At 36.9% G+C, this 22,447-nt stretch overlaps 2 protein-coding genes across 3 annotated transcripts; both read left to right on the forward strand.

Annotated features, from left to right (window-relative positions):
* Nucleotides 1-1,957: 1,957 nt before the first annotated feature.
* aebp1a (AE binding protein 1a) lies at nucleotides 1,958-15,173 on the forward strand. 2 transcript variants are annotated; one of them, XM_065264013.2, is made up of 20 exons: nucleotides 1,958-2,424; nucleotides 4,417-4,653; nucleotides 5,110-5,160; nucleotides 5,579-5,653; nucleotides 5,726-5,815; nucleotides 6,063-6,125; nucleotides 6,250-6,309; nucleotides 7,208-7,285; nucleotides 7,566-7,675; nucleotides 7,925-8,064; nucleotides 8,154-8,238; nucleotides 8,340-8,484; nucleotides 8,580-8,659; nucleotides 9,412-9,535; nucleotides 9,751-9,947; nucleotides 10,019-10,192; nucleotides 10,425-10,809; nucleotides 11,456-11,595; nucleotides 13,221-13,320; nucleotides 14,397-15,173. In XM_065264013.2, exons 1-20 carry the CDS (start codon nucleotides 2,166-2,168, stop codon nucleotides 14,903-14,905), a joined length of 3,102 nt encoding a protein of 1,033 aa, XP_065120085.1. In that variant the 5' UTR covers nucleotides 1,958-2,165; the 3' UTR covers nucleotides 14,906-15,173. The 2 variants fall into 2 exon arrangements, with proteins under 2 accessions (XP_065120085.1, XP_065120095.1); XM_065264023.2 differs by having other exon boundaries at nucleotides 1,958-2,394.
* A 1,118-nt stretch (nucleotides 15,174-16,291) lies between these two features.
* Nucleotides 16,292-21,676, forward strand: ykt6 (YKT6 v-SNARE homolog (S. cerevisiae)). Its single transcript, XM_065264006.2, has 8 exons — nucleotides 16,292-16,548; nucleotides 16,939-17,060; nucleotides 18,403-18,485; nucleotides 18,627-18,727; nucleotides 18,865-18,969; nucleotides 20,501-20,566; nucleotides 20,696-20,797; nucleotides 20,963-21,676. Exons 2-8 carry the CDS (start codon nucleotides 16,957-16,959, stop codon nucleotides 20,996-20,998), a joined length of 597 nt encoding a protein of 198 aa, XP_065120078.1. The 5' UTR covers nucleotides 16,292-16,548; nucleotides 16,939-16,956; the 3' UTR covers nucleotides 20,999-21,676.
* Nucleotides 21,677-22,447: the final 771 nt, after the last annotated feature.

Genomic DNA, 22,447 nt, shown 5'->3' on the forward strand with positions numbered 1-22,447 from the left:
GTATAAAGGTTACATTTGTAGTTGGAAAACATCCTGCATGTTTTCATTTAATGTTACTGTTATTTTTTTGTCTACTGGGCCATGCAAATGTCAACCTTATCATAAAAAAGTTTAAATCCTAAAGTTTTTATCCATACTGATATCTTAGATGTCAGTATTTGCCCTGCAAAAAAATATATTTTCAGGAAAACATTTTCTTAGTATTTTTGTCTTGATTTAAAAAAAAATTTGTCTTATAAAAATATCTAAAAATTCTTAAATTAAGATGCTTTTTCTTGATGAGCAAAACAACCCAAGAAAATAAGTCTAGTTTTTGGACCAAAAATTTCAGATTTAAGTGATTTTGTGCATAAAACATGTGTTTAAAAAAAATTTCCTTGAATTTTTCTTGAATTTAGTGCTTAAGAAAAGATCTTTTTGCTTACCCCATTTTCTTGGGTTGTTTTGCTCATCAAGAAAAATAATCTTTTTGTAAGAATTTTTTGATATTTTTACTGAAAACAAGACAAAAACACTAAGAAAATGTTTTCTTGAAAATAATTTTTGCAGTGTGGTGGCAAATACCCATGCAAAGTCTCGGTTAAAGTTTTTAAAGCATTCTTTTTTATTTTCTATAAGTGGAATTGTCATTTCCATAACGGAAAAATGTCACATCCTAATTTTGTTTAATCCTCATAAATGTGCATATAAATATTATATGGCCTTTGAAGAGCCGTCCCTTCTTCATTTGTGGGGTATTATTACTTCTGGTTTGTGCATTTTAATTTACAGAATTCCTTAAAAAGTAAGTTGTCTCTCCAAAACTTTTTCGTCACATCCACAATGCATGCATGTTTCCCTCATCTAAAATAGAAAACATGAGAATAGACTGATATTCTTACCGATGTTAGGACTCTATCACCAGGGGTTTGTATAAACAGATGATTGAATATATTGGTAATAAATGCATTTTCTGAGATTTTGTATTTCAAGTTTTGACTGCAAATGTTACATCCATAACACATCTACTGCATTTTCAGCATCTCTGTAAAGGGCAACATAAAGTAAATCACATGAGATTATTCATACTCACAATGGCAAAAGAGGCTAAACACAGAAAATCACATCTGTCTGTAATTTAACACATGGTTTACATTAATGTCCGACGGCACCATCATTGCCTTTTTGTGTATTTTAGAAAACAAATAATTTTCTTTATATTTATTATTTGAAAAAGTCTTATGCATACCAAACCAGGAGTCATAAATGTGTGGGTTATAATAAAAATAATATTAGTTAAACAAGGCATGAAATGAGTACACAGACCGTACTGGAATGCTATTTATGAGTTTTTTAGCATGTGCCGTTTAGTTTCCTGGTGTTAAGATGTCTTATTTGGTAATGCTCAGTTCTGTGACTTCATTCCTTCAAATGTTTTTAATAACCAAAAATGAATCACCCTCTAGTAAAAACAAATTAATTTCAAACTACAATGTTTGTATTTCAAGTTAAAAATCAAGTTCCGGTTGAATCAAAGTGGACATTATTGTGACAAAGAGGTTTCACGGTAAAACTAATGAAAACATTGCAGTGTGCATACTGAGATTTTAATCTGAGTACTCTGTTGAGTAAAACCAGACCTGTGCTCTCAGATCTATATGATTAATAATAAAAGTATTTCATCTTGGAAGGCCTTTGTGTTCGTATAGGGGAAAAAGTCTAAACATTCAAAGGAAAGGGAATGATCAGATTCATATATCTGAACACTTTTCAGTCCCATTCATTCTCACACCCTTGAAATAAGTCTCTGTGAATTATGCATAATCAAACTACATCTCAGCCTTCTTCAGCCTTCTTCTAGTCTCTCTCTCTCTCTCTCTCTCTCTCTCTCTCTCTCTCTCTCTCTCTCTCTCTCTCTTTCCACCTAGTCCCCTCCCCTAAAATGAGTTTCCTTTTTCTCTTTGGGATGTGTCTTTCTTGCCCACTCAGAGGGGGATGTTCCTGAAATTCCATTCCTCCTGAAGAGGGAACAACAGCCACAATTCCGTTCCATCTGAGGTTCACACCAGCGTCTTTGACTCCTCTCCTTCACAAAAGTTTTTATAGAGACGACGTGATGCACCAATTTCCTTTCTGTTTTAAAACCTAAACAATTCAAAGAGTTTTACTGGAGTAAAGAGCTGAAGATGCGGACATTGAGGGTTCCTCTGTGTGCAGCTGTGCTCGGCCTGTGCTGGATTGTGATAGTTGTGATTAATGTTGAATTAGTTGATGCTGCAACAAAGTCCAACCAGAGGAGCAGGAGCATCCAGACGAGGAAAAACAGCGACGTTCCCTCAGAAAGACAAGAATTACATGATGGACTTTCAGAAGATACTCAGATGGATGAAGCCGGACTGGATGAAAAACCAAAGGGTAAAAAGAGTCCTGAGGAGGTATTAGCTGGTACGCAGCATTTTTGGCTCCATGCTGGGATTTTGGTGGTTGCGGCTGAAGTTTAGGGAGGAAGGCGATGTGTTTTATCATCATGACACATATCTGGCGAATGCAAAAGCTTCACTCTCGTTTGAGGTTACGCAACATTTTTAGTTAAACCGCGTCTGGTCAGTCAACTGATCATTGTTGTGATGTAGTCGCCATGTGGAAACGAAATTACAGTAAAAGCACTGAATGAGAATCACAGATGGCCTCTGAAAAAAAAACATTATGGGTCTGGAATACAAAAGCAATACTATTTTATCCTCCCTTTTGCTAACATCTGAGTTTTGTGTGGTTTAGGACACACAGGCAGGAAGAGAGACGGAGCAACATTTGGTTTGAATTGAAAGATTAAGTGAGTCAGTGTAAATGATAAACAGAAGGATGTCTGATGTGACCGCGAGGAGTTAAGACGTAAGCTTGTGTATTCATTTATATCTGACGAGGGAGAGAGAGATGACATTCACTTCAGCGAGAGATTATATTCTGGATTTCATCTGTTAGTATTTCTTGCTTCCAGTCTTACAGTAGTTTACACTGTTTATGACAACTGAAGAAGCATTTCTTATTGATTTGATTTATTCTTTAATTTTGTTCTGTGAAGCTTCGACTAAAGCCAGTTGTAGAAACAGAAAAAGGAAAATGTCTCCTGCTTGTCAGATGATTCTCCAAAGAAAAAAGTCAATCTTACTTCAATGTCAAAGTTAGAATAAACATTTGAAATATAGTAAACAAAACTTGAATGCAATGTAGATTGTTTTTCAATCTAAACCAGTGGTTCTTATACTTTTTCGGAGTGTGGCCCCTCATGTGTACGGTGTATCCTTTCGGGGGCCCTTCAAAGAAATGGCATTCTAAAACTTAAAAATTGAATTCAACAAAATATATTAAATTATACAATGTATTACTGTTGGTTAGTAGCCTTATTTTTCCGATGTTAAATAAATATATTTTATAAAATGTCATAAAACTGGGGCCTCCAGTTTGAGAACCACAGAGCTAAAGGTTCAAACTCCACTGCATTGCATTCATGTTGTCAACCTCCAAAAATTAAAGCCACAATAAGTAAAAAAAATTTAAACATCCAAAAACCATTGCACAATGTGATATATTTCAAGGAGTTGTATCATTATTCCAAAAAATTCCAGAGGATTTGTAAATCCAAAGAAATTCCTGTTTAAAATAGTGTTTTAAAATGTCTCTCTTTGTAATTGTCGCCCTTTTAGTGATTTTTTAAAAAGTTATATTTTAGGGCCTTTTATGCAGATAGTATTGTAGTAGACAGTTGACAGGAAAGTGATGGTGATAGGGGAGCAAGATCGGCAAAGGACCACCGAGATGGGAATCAAACTCGGGTTGCCGTGAGTGCACTGGCGCTATATGTCAACGCACAAACCACAGGCTATCGGCGCCGACCCCTTTTAGTGATTTAATGTCTGTGCTATCATCAGTATCTGGTTGTAGAAACCATAGGCAACACGAGTTGACAAATGCAGTTTTACAGCATCAAACACGCAGCTGTTGTGTTATGCAGTTCCTTCATTATGATGGCATAAAATAATGTGATCAAACGTATTTAATAAATCATTCATTCATTACCTCATCAGCAAACATGACTAACAAATTCCAGACGTCTCTGGATGGTGAAAACAACATCTCCAATCCTTCAACTTTCCTTCATAACACTTGTGTTATTGTGTAATTGTGTAATATTGTGTAATATTGTTTAATATTGTGTAATATTGTGTAATATTATGTTATTGTGTAATAGCAGCCTCTAGTGGTGAAAGTCTTACATATTGTGGCTTTAATATGGAGAGCAAATTTCCTGGGAAATTAAAAGAAAGGGGCACATGCATTTTTTCTTAAAATGCTATTTTAATTTCTGTAGTATATACAGTAAGTTACCATTCTCATGTGATGCTAACATTTTTCATTTTTATAATTTACACTTACAAGCCAAGGCAAAGAAGGCAGCCGAGAAAGAAGCCAAAGCCAAGAAACCGAAACCGACAAAGAAACCCAAACCACCGAAACCAACTAAGAAACCCAAACCACCAAAACCAACAAAGAAGCCCAAAGCACCAAGGCCCACCAAGAAACCAAAGGGACTGAAGCCCACCACGACACCAAAGAGCAAAGAAATGTCAGTAACCAGAAAGACATCGATGGTGGAAGAAGAAGAGAAAGACATAAGTATGTACATATATCCAGTGCCGGCCGGTGACTTCTTATTCGAGGGCACACGGATGCAAAGCTTGTCAAAACATGTATGTAGCACGTCATGTGTGTGGCTCATCATGTCAAAATATGTGTTCGGCACGTCATGTGAACCATGTGCATCACGCTTGATGTCAAAATAAGTGCCTGCTAAACATGCTTCGAAGAGGTTTATGATAAAAGAGACGCTTGCATTTGAGTTTAGTGTTCAGTCTTTTATCATAAACCCTTTCGATGCGTGTGCAGCAGGCGCGTATTTTGACATGATGCATGATGCACATAGGTTTACATAACACAACAAACACATATTTTTAATTCCTGCTCCCTTGGAAGAGAAGTCAACCGCCGCAAATGTTTTTCAAGCAAATGTGCATGAGGTTTGTGCTTTATAGCGCCCTTAAAGATCCTTTAATACTCAAATATTGTGTTTAGTGTTTCCAACAGAATCATCAAAGAAGACTGAAATAAAGAAGTCAGATGACGGTACGATAGTAACAACATTTACATCACAAACTTTTATTTTTTAGTTTACCATAAATGCAGCATCAACTCAAAACCATTGTTGAAGATTATCTGTGTCATTAAAAAGCAATTGCAGAATAAAAGTTAATAAGATCAAAATCATTTCATGCAACTCATGCTGCGGATGAGTAAAATCAGACAGCTATTAGATTGACGTATGTTGCCCTGGCTGATAAAACATTTAGCCCTAGCTATAAAATCAACATCTAAAAATCTTGGTTTTAATTAAATCTAGAAGTCTTATGGTAAAATTGTGCAATTGAATGAAACCCAAATAAGCAACATGGTGTTTTGTACAGGCCACATTAGCGGCAGGTTGCCAAATCTTCTCAGATTCTCAGTCTAACAAATAAATATTTCTCTTTATTTATTTCTGTAGACATTCAGAGCAAGAAAGAAGACACGACACCTCCCCTAAGCAAAGCACATGATCCTGATTACTGGGATGCGAGATGTACGTGTGAAGTACACTAAGATCACATACTAACATAACACTATAATCACAAACTATTTATTCACCTGACAGATGAAGTACCAGAGCCGGACCTCATTCCTAAACCTGACAAAAAGCCCCCGGGTGGCATTGATGACCCATCTATATACTTACCTATCCCAGGTAAACAGGGTCTGGTTGTACTAAAGGGTAACACTAATGAGAAGGGTGGAGGGTGTGCTCTTTTAACTTGAGCCACACCCCAGTAATTACACATCAATGCTCCTAATTTGGGGAATAGCGAAGAAAACACAAGCAATGCATGCTTTTTAATTTCGTGCAACTATTTAAACAAATTTTATTAAGTTAATGCAAATAAATACAACCTTACATGCATGATCATTCTCTCTTTAATTCTTTTATCTATTAGAGGAAACCAGCAGCTCCCCCCCAACAGTTGCCGCCTGGTATGAAGAATATGATTACGCCGACCGTATGTCTGAAATATTTCAGTCCTTTATAATAATAATAAGACATTTAATAAAACTACTCAAAGTTCAGATATACCCTAATGTTCAACACAAATGTTTATATTGATCTGCTCTTTTTAACATCAGTGGCTGCAAAGAAGCTGGAGGAGGAGATGGAGAAAGAAAGAAAGGCCAAAGAGGAGAAGGGTCTGAGAATCAATTAATCTTTATTAAAGTTAAAGCAAATATTAAACGTTTGTACATCATGCACACTGCAAAAATGAGTTTCAAGAAAAAAAATCTTAATATTTTTGTCTTGTTTTCAGTTAAAAATATCAAAAAATTCTTAAATTAAAGGTATTGCGGAGGATTTTCTTTTTCCGGGTGGATCATCAAGACTATTGGTCCTTCTAGTTGTCAATCAGGAGTGTTGCGCAAATTCATTTTTTTTTAAAGTGGAGAAGGCGGTTCTTGTCTAAAATTCGAGAAAATCCTGCGCTACACCTTTAAGATGATGAGCAAAACGACTCAAAATAAATAAATAGTTTTTAGACCAAAAATATCAAATGTAAGCGATTTTGTGCATAAAACAGGCCAAAAAATTTGCCAATTGGGTAAGCAAATTTTTTTTGAAAATTTTTCACTAAATTCAAGAGAAATTCAAGAAAAATTTGCTTACCCCATTGGCAGACTTTTTTAGGCTTGTTTTATGCACAAAATCACTTCAATGTTATATTTTTGGTCTAAAAACTAGACTAATTTTCTTGAGTCGTTTTGCTCATCAAGAAAAAGCATCTTAAATTTAAGAATTTTTAGATGTTTTTACTGAAAATAAGACAAAAAGTTTTTTTTTTTAATCATTTTTTGCAGAGGTGAAATAAGCTTGTGATAATAATCTTAGATGCTGTGTTTTTAATTGTAAGACCATTAATTTTTTTTTGCATCATTAATACAGTTTAAGCAAAAACAGACATACCAAAATCCAAAATCTCTGTATCATAGGCAATAACTGGGTTAGAAACAACATAAAATGACCAATTTCAACGATTTCACGTCTCTTAGTAATATACTCAGAATAATACTTTCTCTCTGTCCCCTAAAACAGCGGAAAAACTTCGGAAAATGTGGGAAGAGGAAGAGGAGGAGAAGAAAAAGCAAACGCTTCCTTTGGCTGAGCCAAAGAGTGAGTACTCCTGGACAACAGCCACTAAAAACACACAAACACTGGAGATTTGTAAATGTCTAAAGAAGTAAATGTCAACTTCCCCCACAATCGTTGTGTTATCCAGCTGGAAATCTCACAATGTCAGGATTGTACTCTCACACCGGCCAGAACCTCTGCTGGCTCGAACTTTTGTCTTTGTTCAGCACAAATGCTCTTCCTCAGCTATTAAAATACATCTGCTCAGAGACGTCTCAGTTTTTATAAGACTGTGTAACAAAATGGATCTGTCTCACCTCAGAATGTCCTCCTCTCGGTCTGGAGTCCCATCGGGTGGAAGATGATCAGATATTGGCTTCTTCGTCGTCTCATCATGGATTTTCAGCCCTGAGAGGACGTCTGAACATGCAGGTATGGACAACAAGTATACCTATAAAAAAGATTTTGACTAAGGGGCGGAATTATTATAAGATCCCCTTCTGACATCACAAGGGGAGTCAAATTTCAATGACCTTCACATGCTTGCAGAGAATGGTTTACCAAAACTAAGTTACTGGGTTGATCTTTTACACATTTTCTAGGTTGATAAAAGCATCTGATTTTGATATGTTCACATTACATAAGCAGATTGAACCAGAAAGTGGGTTTGTGTTTGTTTAGAGTTCAGCGGATGAGGAAGATTTTTACGGTGGAGCGTGGTGTGCTGACACGGAGGAGAAGGAGCACTGGTTTCAGCTGGACGCCCGACGTGAGGTGGAGTTCACGGGAATCATCACACAGGGCAGAAACTCTGATTCAAAGTAAGAGATGACGGTGGACATGTTTTAAAACATCTGAGACAAAAAACAAGGAGACGCCTGTACTCATAACTCACTTAATTCTTTTCCAGTAATGATTTTGTTTCGTCATACTATGTGGGCTTCAGTAACGACAGCCGCGATTGGACGATGCTTCATGACGGTTATGCCGAATGGGTCCGTTAATACTAGTTTTAAAGACCTCTGGTGCATAGATTTTCTCTTGTAATAATTCATCTCAAACATTATCATTTCAAATCTGATTTCTTATCCGGCAGCTCTTTTATGGGAATGTTGATAAGGAGACGCCTGTGATGAATGAATTCTCGTATACCGTGGTGGCGCGTTACATCCGTGTCTTTCCGCAGAGCTGGAACGGCAGCTTGTGTATGAGACTGGAAGTGCTTGGGTGCCAAGTTCCCAGTGAGCAGTCCTATATTTCTTTAGAGATGAAAGTATTTTAAGTGTGTGACTAACTAGTATAAATAATAAACCGCTTGTATGGACTTCTTCATCAGCAAGTTATCTGACTGAGAACGATGTGCAGCCCACCGATGACCTAGATTACAGACATCACAACTACAAAGAGATGAGACAGGTGAGATCTTTACACCTCAAAGGTATCATTAAGGGTCAAAGCTGAGACTCAGATCACGTCACTACTAGTGTTGCAAAGGGGTGGAAAGATTCTGGTAAATTACGCAAACTTTATGAGGAACACATCAAATAAACTACTTAAATTCCTCCAGCTGTCTACAATCAGTAATTAACGCATCTATCCAATCAGCATGAAGGCAAGCCCATATATGATCACAGTCAAACTCACCTAAGGATTCTCTACAGTCTTCAGAATCCCTCCACCACCGCATATCCTCTCATTCACCAGGTTACTCCCTAAACCTGGGGGAGGGGATACTCTGGGGAATTTTGATAATATACCACATTGGAAACTTAATGGAAATGTAGGTCAATTTATGGGAATTATTTGGAAATTTCTATAAATTATATGATAACGTAAATAAACGTTTTGTTTGGTTATAAGCATACATGTATGAAGAATCCTGATACTTACGCTCATCAAGCCTGGATTTATTTGATCCAAAATCCTTCAGAAATCATTTAAGAAATCATTTGTACATTTAAGTTCAATTTTTATAAATTCCCATTTTCCCGTTAATTTCCATATATTCTCGTTAATTCCCATAGAAAGTTTCCAGCCTTGAAAATTCCCAAAAACCCTAGTCACAACACATACAGGGCAGTTTTTGTGGTTGTACTGTGGTCTGGTTGGATTCACTTTGGTTTCGCTTAACCAAAACTGATTCAAATGATTCCTGTGTGTGTAAATAGATGATGAAGGTGATAAACGAAGAATGTCCCAACATCACCAGAATATATAACATTGGCAAAAGCTCTCAAGGGCTGAAGATGTACGCCATGGAGATCTCAGATAACCCTGGGGAACATGAAAAAGGTATCTTCTTCCATCATTCAGTTGTGTTTTTTTCATTTAGGTGCATTTTTATTCTATTACGAATTTTCTTGACAAGAAAAACTGAGGAATCAGTATTAATATGATAATTTGCCATGGCTTCCACATTTGTATAATTTGCTGTGTCAGTATAAATTTAGATTCTGATCTTCATCTTAGATTTTGTTGTGCACTCCTAACTTCTTGTCCTCTGTCAGGTGAGCCAGAATTTCGTTACACCGCAGGGCTTCATGGGAATGAGGTTCTGGGTCGGGAACTTCTGCTCCTCCTGATGCAGTTCATATGTAAAGAATACAACGATGACAACCCGCGAATCCGACGCCTCGTGGAGGGAGTTCGCATTCACCTTGTGCCGTCGCTCAACCCTGATGCCTACGAACTCGCCTATGAAATGGTAAAATCCACTTTCTCAATTATCACAATGCCCATTTAATCAGTTTATCATGCAACTTGTTTCGTTTCCAGGGCTCTGAAATGGGAAACTGGGCTTTGGGCCATTGGACAGAGGAAGGCTATGACATTTTCCAGAACTTCCCAGATCTGAATAGTATTCTGTGGGGTGCGGAGGACAGGGGATGGGTGCCGCGGATTATTCCCAATCACCATATTCCCATTCCGGAGAATTTCCTTAATGGTTCTGTGAGTTACACTGAAAAGCGAGAGAGAGTGACTTTATATAGACTTTATATAAATTTAAATTGAGTCTAACATTATCCTACTACAGTACCAGTTCCGCAATCATAACTATAATAGAAAAATGAAGCTTCCTTTCTTACAATTACCCTACTTTTGGCTTTTTTATTTCATAACTATGATCATTTTGAAGTGACATTTGTCCAGTAGTTCCTTTATCAAAGAATTTGTAATTTAGGTTGCTGTTGAAACCAAAGCCATCATCTCGTGGATGGAGAGGACACCGTTTGTTCTGGGGGCAAATCTTCAGGGCGGGGAGAAGATCGTCGTCTACCCCTTCGACATGCAGCGTCCACCTCGGGCCACAGGAGCCGATGGCAGGGGGAGTCAACCGAGGCTGGACTATCACCAGATGAATGAAGAGACATGGGCCAGGATCCAACGTCAAAATGAGGGCGCTCTGCGTGAGACCGCCGATGAAAACCTCTTCCGCTGGTTGGCCATGACGTATGCTCACAGTCATCTCACCTTGACCCAGACCCAGCGTGGTTCTTGTCACACAGATGACATCACAGGCGGCCAGGGCATCATCAACCGTGCCAGCTGGAAACCTGTTGTGGGCAGTATGTGATTAAAAAAACTTGACATGAAACCATTAAAAAAATAAACTTTAGCTTAAAGGTGCAGTGTGTAAATTTTAGCAGCATCTAGTGGTGAGATTGCGAATTGCAACCAACGGCTTAGTCAACTGCTTACCCCTCACTCTTGAAACACAAAGAGGATCTATGGTAGCTGGCACCGGACAAACATGTCATTGTCGGAGACAACTTAGTAAAAAAATGTGTCCGTTAAGGGCTTCTGTAGAAAATGGCAGCACAAAATGGCGACTTCCATGTAAGGGGACCCTCTGTGTATGTAGATAAAAAAAGTCTCATTCTAAGGTAATAAAAACACATAACGGTTCATTATGAAATGTCTTTATACACTCCTGATAATATAGTTTTGTATATTATTGTGCATTTCTGTTAAGAGATCCTTCTAAAAATTACACACTGCACCTTTAAAGGTGAAGTCACATCATCCATTCGGCAGACATTTTATTCAGTGCATTCAATCCTGTTTTTTTACATTTTTATCCTGGGGTTCATAGGGGTTCGAACCCATGACCACTACAGGAACACATTCATTACACACTTCACCACTAGGTTTGCAGGATAACCTTGCCTTTAGTATCAATAAAATACTATGTGTTTTGTTTTGTCTCTATAGGCATGAATGACTTCAGCTATTTGCACACAAATTGTTTCGAGATCTCCATCTTTCTGGGCTGTGATAAATTCCCTCACGAGTCTGAACTGGCGATGGAGTGGGAAAACAATCGAGAAGCTCTTTTGGCTTTTATCGAGCAGGTAAATCATCCATCCATCCATCACTAAGCTCACTGTGTGATTAAAACTCGGCTCTATGTTTAAAGGCAAACTCCCACTATCCAAAGGGATGATGTGAGTGTGCCTTAGTCTCGCACCCTTGACCTTAGGGACAGTTGAGGTGAGTCCACGAGGGTGCACCGGAGTCTTATTTTGGGACAGTCTTGAGTGTCACGTGAACTCATCCCATCCGCCATCTGATTGCCCTTTCGCAAAGACTTCTGGGTTGATAAAGTGTGGCTTCGGTGAAGACCACATCAAGGGTGTAAAGGGGGCACTAATGAGCACATTTCGGAGAGTAAAAGGCCCTGTCCCAAATGGCGCAGTTCATGTGGACTTTCGGTCTCGTGGCCTTAAATTGCGCCAACCCAGTCTCACCCCATGTCGTCAATATTTGACGACACTTGACCATTCGTCATATGTTGACGCGAAGGGTATACCTTTCGCATCATTTTTTGACGAACTGGGGACTTCAATACTATTACGTCCGTTGCATTCTCTTTCCTATTTTCTTACCATTTCCGCGTCGGTTTAGGGTTAGATTTACATAATGACATCCCTACCCAAACCTAACTCTAACCCCAACGCCAGGTGACAACTGTTTCATTTCGCGTACCTAACTCTCTAACCCCAACGCCAGGTGACAACTGTTTAATTTCACGTAGACTGTTTAATTTTGCGTAATCTAACCCTAAACCGACGCGAAAATGGTAAGAAAATAGGAAAGAGAATGCAACGGACGTAATAGTATTGAAGTCCCCAGTTTGTCAAAAAATGACGCGAAAGGTATACCCTTCGCGTCAACATATGACGAATGGTCAAGTGTCGTCAAATATTGACGACATGGGGTGAGACTGTGTTAATTGCGCATGCTCGCTTAGTCCGTAGGGTGTCCCATCTGTCATTTTTACGCTCCGAAGTGTGCCCATTAGTGCCCCCTTTGAACCCGCACTCTACCTACCCAGAAGTCCTTGCAAAAGAGAAATTAGACCTATCAGACGATGGAAGGGAGGAGTTCACACTAATGGGCAACTCCTTTTTTCTATTTCCGGCGTGAAGCTCAAGTCTGTCCCAAATACAACTTTGGTGCACCCTCTTGGACTCGCGTTAAGGGTCCCTAGGGTCTGCACTACATGATGTCATCAAAGTGTGGACTCTGAGGAGGTCCACAAGTCCAGAGTGTGCCATTTGGGACAGGGCCAAAAAGACAGATGGAAAACCCTATGGACTCTTAGACTAAGCGAGCACGGGCAATTTAAGACAACAAGACCGAAAGTCCCCATGAAGTGCACCATTCGGGACAGGACCATTAAGTCCGCTGTCGCGGCGGCGCATGTGATGTGCACTGCAGTGGAAGTGCGCCCTCTTGGGTCCGATGAGTGTATAGGCCATAGATACGTGCTGTGTCCAAAATAGACACCTGATTTGGACAAAGTAGACAAAAATCTCCTCAAAGTAATGTATTAATATTACATGGAATGTGAACTTATTATTATGGCATATGAATAGGAACTTTTATTTGACTGTGACTATGAATTTGGGTAAACATTTATACGCACAGTTAATGCCAAAAGTCTGTTTATCAAGGGTTTTTATGTCACCCACAGGTGCACCGTGGTATCAAAGGGGTTGTGAGAGACATAGATGGAAATCTTATAGCAAATGCAACAGTGTCTGTGGAGGGCATCAAACATGACGTCAAAACAGGTAACACACAATCCTGTGAAAACCAGTTAAACATAAGACCAGCATATTAACCAGTAAGACCATTTCCATTTATGCTGCTAATTACATGCTGGTCTGACTTGGTTTCACCTAAAAAATTTTCTATAGACCAGTGGTTTCAACTCATGGTTGGGTAAAATATAAACATACAAAAAATATATTTTAAATATATTTCAAAAGATATATTTATATATTATAAATATTTTGGAATATTTTAAAAATATTTTAAAATATATATGCATTTATTAAAGCATTTATATCCACATCACATTAGAAGAAAAACTTTATATGTTACAAACCTGTAAACATAATAATAGGGTTGAAAAGGTTAAAATGTAATGTATATTTAACTGCAGAATATATACTTATAATTTTATATTTTATACATACATAAACATTTTATACTTAGAATTTAGCCATTATATACAAACCTATATATTTTGTGGGCTGTCAAATTAGAAATGTTTACTGAAATGTTTAATGAAATAAATATTTACTGTTCATTGTTGAAATATATGTTATTATTTAAAACTGAATTTATTTTTTAATTCAAAAATATATTTATTTAAGCTTTACTTTCTACAAAATGTATTTAGCATATAATTAAAACATATTTTTGGGCAAAGAAATGTATGGAAACACAACTATTGGGTTAAAGTTAACCTGGTTTCTTTCAGTCTTTTTCCATCCATGGTTTGGTCAAATATTGACAATGTTACTTAATTTAACGCAACAGTTCACTGTAAAACTTTTTTCAAGTCATTTCAACTTTCTATTTTTAATTTTGTCTACTTTTACTTATCAAGCAATTTCTACTTGTATTTTTAAGTTATAGCAACTACAAAGTTTAATAGTTAAGGTTTAAAAGGCTTGTAATGTCAATTTGATTGTACTTTAAAATGTAAGGCAGCAAAAAAAAACTTAGGGTTCAAATTTTACCCAACCATGAGTTGAAACAACCCAGCATCTTTTAAGAGTGCAGTTTAGTTTAGCTGGTAAACATTCCCAGCTATTGTGCATCCTTAAAAAAATGTTTTTCTGTATTTTTTTCTATTTAGCTGCAACTGGTGACTACTGGAGACTTCTGAACCCAGGCGAGTATCGTGTTACGGCGAGGGCAGAGGGGTACTCTTCGCAGACTCGTCTTTGCATTGTGGGCTACGACGCCAATGCATCGCCCTGCAGCTTCACTTTAACTAAATCCAACTGGGCTCGGATTCGACAGATCATGGCTCAGACTGGGAAGAGGCCAAGGGTGGCCACCAGCAGCACGAGAGGCACAAACAGCCGTGTCAGTGTTACAGGGAGTACAGGGTCCACCCCGGGACCCCAGAATGAACGTCTGCGCCGACTGCGTCTGATGCGTCTGCGCAAGCTACGACAGGAGAGGATGAAGGCCAGTACGACCACAGTGGCCACCACAACGACTACGACCACCACCCGTTCACCCACCACCACAACAACGTCCACAGAAGAGGCCACAACCTCGTGGTATGATTCGTGGTTTGGTGGGGACGGTGCCACCACTCAAGACTATAACTTTGAGTACAGAATCGATGATTATTAGAAGTCAATTGTGTTGAACTTAAGTGGTATTTAGATCGTACCTTTTTTAGGCTGTCAAATTACAGAACAAGCTTTCTGTGGTACAGAGTATTACAGACAGGAAAATAATACTTATTTAATTCAAAGCATCTTGTGTGAAAGCTCATAAAACTGAGATCAAATAGAAAGATGGAGCCATTTAAATTTTGATATGAGCTGTCCTCATATTACATGCTTGTGTACATCAATATTATAATGTGCACATTTTTCTAATAAAAGTCTTGATGTCATTTCATTAGTTATGCTTTATTATTATTGATTTGTTATGTTGTGTAATGCAAAACTCTCTATATAATGTAGTGCAATATACAAGGTTATGTTGGTGGGGTGGTATAAACCAGCTGTGAAAAATCTGGACTTGGTTGTAGATTTAAAAATTGCAAAGGTTGATTCATAACTTATACAACTATTAACACAAAGCTCTTAATGAAGGTACAATACTTACTCTGAAGTTGATCCAGGGCTGGCTAGAAAATATGTGTAGTGTCACAATGGGTTAAAACAGGATTTCCCAAACTGGGGAATTGTAATGGGTTTATGAGTTTATGAAAAATAAAATCAATTACACTGTAAAAAAAAATGCAGCATGAAGTTGAAAAAAAATGGTTTTGCAAGTCAATGCAACCTATTATTTTAAGTCTTGACCTGTGGTAAGTTGACATAACTTATAAAAACAAGTTGAAATAGTTCAACTTGTTTTTTAAGTTAAAGTAACATAAAAATAAATGTTGATTTGACAAAAATGCTGTACAGTGTACAATGAAATCATCAAATGTAAATAAATAAATTTAGTAAAGGAAAATCTAAATAAAACACTAGCAAAATATATATTTTATTTTTTTGATCTGCATTTCATGTGACCATTACACAACACATTATGTTAGAAAACTGAGAACTCATGTTACGTGGACAGATACGTTTTATTTACAAATAAAAGAAAATTACCAAATAAAGATCCAAAAAATACAATAGAGTAAAATACAGTAGATAAAAAACTTTAAAATGGATGAAAAATAATTTTTTAGGTAAAAAAGCAAATGTTCTTATTAAATTATTGAAATATTAATTTAAAAAACTCAGGGTACTTCAAGAAAAATAACTTAGGCCAAGGGGGTTCGTCTGGAAAAAAGGTTGAAAACCCTTGGGTATTAGTTAATTGTTGTAATTATTAATAACATAAAATAGTAATGAGTATTAAATACAAATTAATAATATTTAGTATTTATATAATGTACTGTTTGATGAAAATCATCATGATTTTTAGTTTATGGATTATCGACTTTTATTTTGCCCACGTCAGTTTATCTACGTCTGCTTTATGGGTGTGGATCAGGGACTTTTATTTTGAAGTGCCGCTTTCTGCCAGCTAGCAAGTTTCTTGAAAAAATCCCTCGCATAGTTGTGAGCTCATCAAATGTCTTCTTCCTTTAGTTGATCACAACGACTTCCTAAAACAAATATTTATTAATACTTTAATTTCTCTGACAGCTCCATAAAGGCACGTTTATCTATTTAAACGTATATTTATAAAGTCATTGTGATCTGTTTAGATTAGATTAGCTGTTAACGGGTTAGCTTCAGTTTTGGCTATTTCACACAGAGAAGGTAAGAAACGACACTTTCTGGAAATAACGAGAAGTATTTTATATTAATCATTAACTATGAATGATTCAAACGGAATAATGAGACTGACTGTGTTAATAACGTGATATTTTACTGATAACTTGACAGCTACACAGCTGTTAATGAGCAGTCTGTTGATATTTTAAAGGATCATAATTACACGTCAGTATAATGAACAGAAGATATTTATTAATAAAGCTTTCCTTTCCAACCTCTTGTGATGATCAAATCCAGGATCCTATCCAGACGTCATTCATATCCTTGTTTGTTATGTAGGGTGGTGAGGCTTATTAGTGGTTAAAGATCTAGATGGAGGTTAGGTTTAGATCTCATTATCTAACTTATCTCACAAATAATGTGTTATTGTTGCAGGTCCTGTCCAAAAACATCATGAGGCTTTACAGTCTGAGTGTCTTGTATAAAGGTTCAACCAAAGCCAACCTGCTTAAAGCAGCGTATGATCTGTCATCATTCAGTTTCTTTCAGAGATCCAGGTGGGTTTGTCAATCTGTTTTTAAAGGGGCAGTTCACCCCCAAATGTAAATACCCTCAAGTCATCCCTAGGTGTGTATGACTTTCTTCTTTCAGCCAAACATAATCAGAGTTATATTAAATAATATCCTGGCTCTTTTTAGCTTTAAGATATGATTACATAATACTTTATTATCTTAGGAACATGGGAATGTAATGCCACTGGATAGTGCCCCATTTTTGTGTACCCACCCATGAAAATGAATCCATACAGTTATTAAATGTCTTCCGAAGTGAAGCGATGGGTTTTTGTAAAGAAACATTTATATATTTTAAACTTTATAAATTACGCCCATACGCAAGTTCACGAGAGGTCAGGTGGAAGGCTGACCTCTGACCCAACGTTACAAAAACCCATCACTTCACCCCCGAAGAGATTTAATAAGTGTATGGATTCGTTTTGAATGGATGGATGCATTTTTTGTAGCTTTAAAAATGGGGCACTATTTAATTCTATTTAGGGTTGCAAAATTCTGGGAATTTTTCATGGCTGGAAACTTTCAAAGGGAATTAATGGAAATATAGACCGTTTCATTGGACGCACGTGTGGTCCGAACTTTACTTCCGGTTTCTGTTTGTTTAATGGTCTGACTAGTTGCTGAAACTAAACTCTTAAACAAATACCTCGTCGGACTTTAACCGGAAGTTATGTGATGACCACGAAACCCGCGTGTTTATGTTGTTACTGCTGAAACCGTCTATATGGAAATTAATGGGAATTAACGGGCATGTAAGGGAATTAATAGGAATGTATGGGAATTATCGGGGAATTTATGAAAATTACCAGGATTATTTGGGAATTAATGGGAATAAACTGGGAAACTGAATGAGAGCAAGTATCAGGATTTTTTGATGAATAAAACGTTAAAAAAGAACAGATTTATAAAAAAAAGAACAATTTATTTAAAAAAAAAATTGTAACAATAAACACTACCGGTCAAAAGTTTGGGGTAATTTTTTTCTTTCCTTTGTTAAAACATATTTTTTTAAATTTGTTGACCTTGCATGCATGTCTGCTTATGACCAAACAAAATGTTTATTTATGTTTGTATATGATTTATTATTAAATTAAGTTTTTCAAATTGGAATATTTCCAAAGTTCCCATGGAAAGTTTCTGCCCCTTTGCAACCCTAATGCCCCTATAAAGCTGAAAAGAGTCAGGATATTATTTAATATAAGTCTGACTGTGTTTGACTGAAAGACGAAAGTCATATCCACCTATGATAGTTTGAGGATGAGTGAAATATGGGCTAATTTTCATTTTTCATAATGCTCAAGTGAAATATGTATATATGTATTTGCAGTGTACAGGAATTCATGACATTCACAAGCTCGCTGATTGTTGAGCGCTCAGCGTTAGGAAGTCGAGCGTCTGTTAAAGAACAAGGTCAGTGATGATGACTCTGATTGGAGCTGGGATGTTTAATTGTACTTTGTGCAGGATGAAGAACTAGTTATTAGCTTTACTATGTAATTACTGCACAGTCAGCTGTGTGCTGAAATCACATTTGTGTTTTGTTTTTCTCAGAGTATTTGTGTCACGTGTACGTGCGAAACGACAATCTGAGCGGGGTTGTGATCGCAGACAATGAATATCCCTCTAGAGTCTGTTTTACCTTACTGGACAAGGTATGTTTGCCTTAATGGAATATTTTCTGTTTAGATTTAGAATAAAAGATGCTCAAATGTTTTTATTATTCATGTTAAAATATAAGTGAGATGATTATAGCCGGTAAAAGTGAAAACCGGTTTGTGGTTGTCTAAAGGTTTTGGATGAGTTCTCCAAGCAGGTGAGCGGTATAGACTGGCCTTCTGGATCACCTGCCACTATTCAGTACACGGCACTGGACAGTCATCTTGCTCGATACCAGGTGAGTTACACACCCGTTAACATAAAGTAATAGTTTACCCCAAGATTAAAATGAGCTCATATTGTACTTGCCCTTAAGTTATCCCAAAGTATAGTCCCGTTTTGAGGGTCCACATCAGAAGAGTGTACGTTTTTTCAAACCCCATGTACATTGTACTCGTAGGTTGCGCATGCGACTACAGGAGAATGTATTATTTAGCCCATGAGATCCATTGCATGCATTTTGTTGCAGTGTGCATGTCTCGAAAATCTGTGTACACGTATGAGTCAAATAAACGATACTTTGCAAGGCTGTGTGTTCAACCATGCAGGTATGTTTGAGTACACGTGGCTTAAAGGATTAGTCCATTTTCTTAAAAAAATCCAGATAATTTACTCACCACCATGTCATCCACAATGTTGATGTTTTTCTTTGTTCAGTCGAGAAGAAAATATGTTTTTTGAGAAAAACATTCCAGGATTTTTCTCATTTAATGGACTTAAATGGACCCCAACACTTAACAGTTTTAATGCAGTTTAAAATTGCAGTTTCAAAGGACTTTAACAATCTCAAACAAGGCATAAGGGTCTTATCTAGTGAAACGATTGTCAGTTTTGGCAAGAAAAATAAAAATATGCATCTTTAAACCACAACTTCTCTTCTTCCTCTGGCTGTGTGACGGCCCCGCGCGACCTCACGCAATTGGGTAATGCCGTGGAAAGGTCATGTGTTACATATATGAAACGCACATTTGCCGACCATTTTAAACAATAAACTGACACAAAGACATTAATTAGTATCATTCCACATACAACAACGTGGGACCGGTCCTCTTTCTCCACATTGTAAACACTGGGGCGTAGTGTCGCATACATCATCTGTGACCTCTTGATGTGATGACATATTATATATGTGATGAGGTCACGCTGGCGCATCACATGACCAGAGATGGAAAAGAAATAGTGGTTTAAAAGTGCATATTTTTTATTTTTCTTGCCAAAAATAACACTCGTTTTGCTAGATAAGACCCTTATGCCTCGTTTGGGATCGTGTAGATTCCTTTGAAACTGCGATTTTACAAAACTGCATTAAAACTAATAAGTGTTGGGGTCCATTAAAATGAGAAAAATCCTGGAAAGTTTTCCTCAAAAAACATAATTTCCTTTCGACTGAACAAAGAAAGACATCAACATTTTGGATGGCATGGTGGTGAGTAAATTATTAATTTTTTTAAGAAAATGGACTAATCCTTTAAATGTAAATGACTTTCCTCTTTTATTCAAACACAGTCAGAGACTCAGAGTTATATAAAATAACATCCTGACTCATCTCAGCTTTATAATGGCATTGGATAGTGCCCCACTTTTAAAGCTCCAAAAAGTGCTTAATATAACTCTGACCGTGTTTGGCTGAATGGCTTAAGGGTGAGTAAAATATGAGCTAATATTCACATTTTAGGGTTAGGTAAATTTATGTCATTTAAGTGAGATTTTAGTTTTTAAATATATATATTTATAATATTTCATTTGACGTTTAATGTTTTAATCTGCAGAATCCACGCGAGGCAGATGCTATGACTAAAGTACAAGCCGAGCTGGACGAAACCAAAATTATTCTGGTGAGACGTGATATCAACTTTTCAAAACAGTGATACCGAGTTGTTCTGCGCCTTCAATATACGTGTCATTTTGTTTTGAGCTTTTTTTAAAACAGGACTTTCATTAAATGTAATATCTGTTTCCACTAGCACAACACAATGGAGTCTCTCCTGGAGAGAGGAGAAAAACTGGATGATTTAGTGCAGAAGTCTGAACATCTTGGAAATCAATCAAAAGCTTTTTATAAAACGGTCAGTACCTGAGACATGGCTGCTGTATGTGCATATGAAATGGCGTAGCCGAAAACACTTTAGCAAATGAATATTAAATATTATTCTTCAGTAGATGTGCATCTTGTTGAAAGAGCTTAGATACTTTTCTGATGTGTAACACTCGATGTGTTTTGTATTTTCTAGGCACGCAAGCAGAACTCTTGCTGCGAAATCATGTGATCATAATGAAAATCTATTCAGAATGGACTCTACTCTTGTTTTCCTTATTTTCCTCTCTTTCTCTTGAGCCGGTGCGTCCGGCATGCAGCAGTCATAGTAAACACACTCACACACACACACGGAGAGAGCCGATACAACGGTTTACAATAAAAGGCTTGGGAGGGGACTGATTTCCCATAATGCAGCACACTTGCAGTTTTGATGTTGTTTGAGGACTTTGTTTTCTTCTGAGTTCCTTGAAGGGTCTTGTGAGCGCCCTGGACCGTTCCTCAGGGTCAAACTCAAAACTGGACTGAAGAAAGCATGGAGGGGCCTGAGGTTTATGTCCCCGCTGTGCCTTACTTTAGACAGCAGTGTGTTGATATTAAAGAGATATTGAGACTGTTCATTAGCCTTATAAATGTAGGACAAGAGTAAACATGCTGCAGATTCAATTATTCAGCTTTGGCCATTTTAAAGCGCCTTGTAGTGTAAAGTGAAACTGTAGCGTGAATTCCTATTTTTAATTGTAAACGTGTTTAATATTCATGTGTTCACTTGTATTTGAACGACTGGAGTGGCTTTGATTTTTGCAAATCTTCAATGTTGTGCACAGTGTGTAAGTGACTGACCAAACTCAATGTTTCTACAATTCTGTGTACAGTTTTTGTCTTAATGTAAATAAATAACTGAATCATATCGGCTTTGGTTACTATTGTGGCGTCTTTCTTATGTAAAGGCACATATGAAACATTCCTGCTATATTTCGATTCGACTACCGTAAATTATGCATGATGAATATAACTGCTGTTATGTCTTTTGATAGTTAGATTTAAAGTGTGGTCTGTTGTGAAATCAGTCCCCTGACTCTTGTGCCGTGTAAAGAAGTGTTGTGTTTATGCTTGCTGTCTTTTATCGGGAGTCTCGCAGGATCTCACAAATCCTGAATTTAGTCTTAACAATGCTTTGCTGCTAACAGACTAAAGATTTGATCTGCGAGTCCTTATTTAAAGTCAATGTTTGTCTTCTGGAAACCTTTAACTGTGAGTTACTGTAGTGTCTGGGTAAATTTCACAATATCTGTCCAAAACCTTTTATTTTTTATTTCACTCCAAAATCAAAATACATTAGAGTTTTCATAAGGAAAATGAAGCCTATTTTTAGTTATTATATACTGCATTCTTTATAGATCACATCTTTTTTTTACTGTAATACTGGGGATCTTTTATCGTATTGAGAATTTGATGACAATCACCAGCCAGATATAATGTCAAATAATAAAATGCACATCTAAAACAATTACATCATAATAGTAATGTGCTTAATATCACAATGCACAAAAAAAAAACTTATTGGTCCCTAGCAGGCTTCATTTCTTCATGATCAAGTCTCTCTGTATATAAATCCTATTAAAATGTTCAAACATTAATGTTATAGTAATGTTTTATAATACTGCACTTCATCTGAGGT

This window comes from Paramisgurnus dabryanus, chromosome 10 (genome assembly GCF_030506205.2).
Source record: "Paramisgurnus dabryanus chromosome 10, PD_genome_1.1, whole genome shotgun sequence".
Taxonomy (NCBI): domain Eukaryota; kingdom Metazoa; phylum Chordata; class Actinopteri; order Cypriniformes; family Cobitidae; genus Paramisgurnus; species Paramisgurnus dabryanus.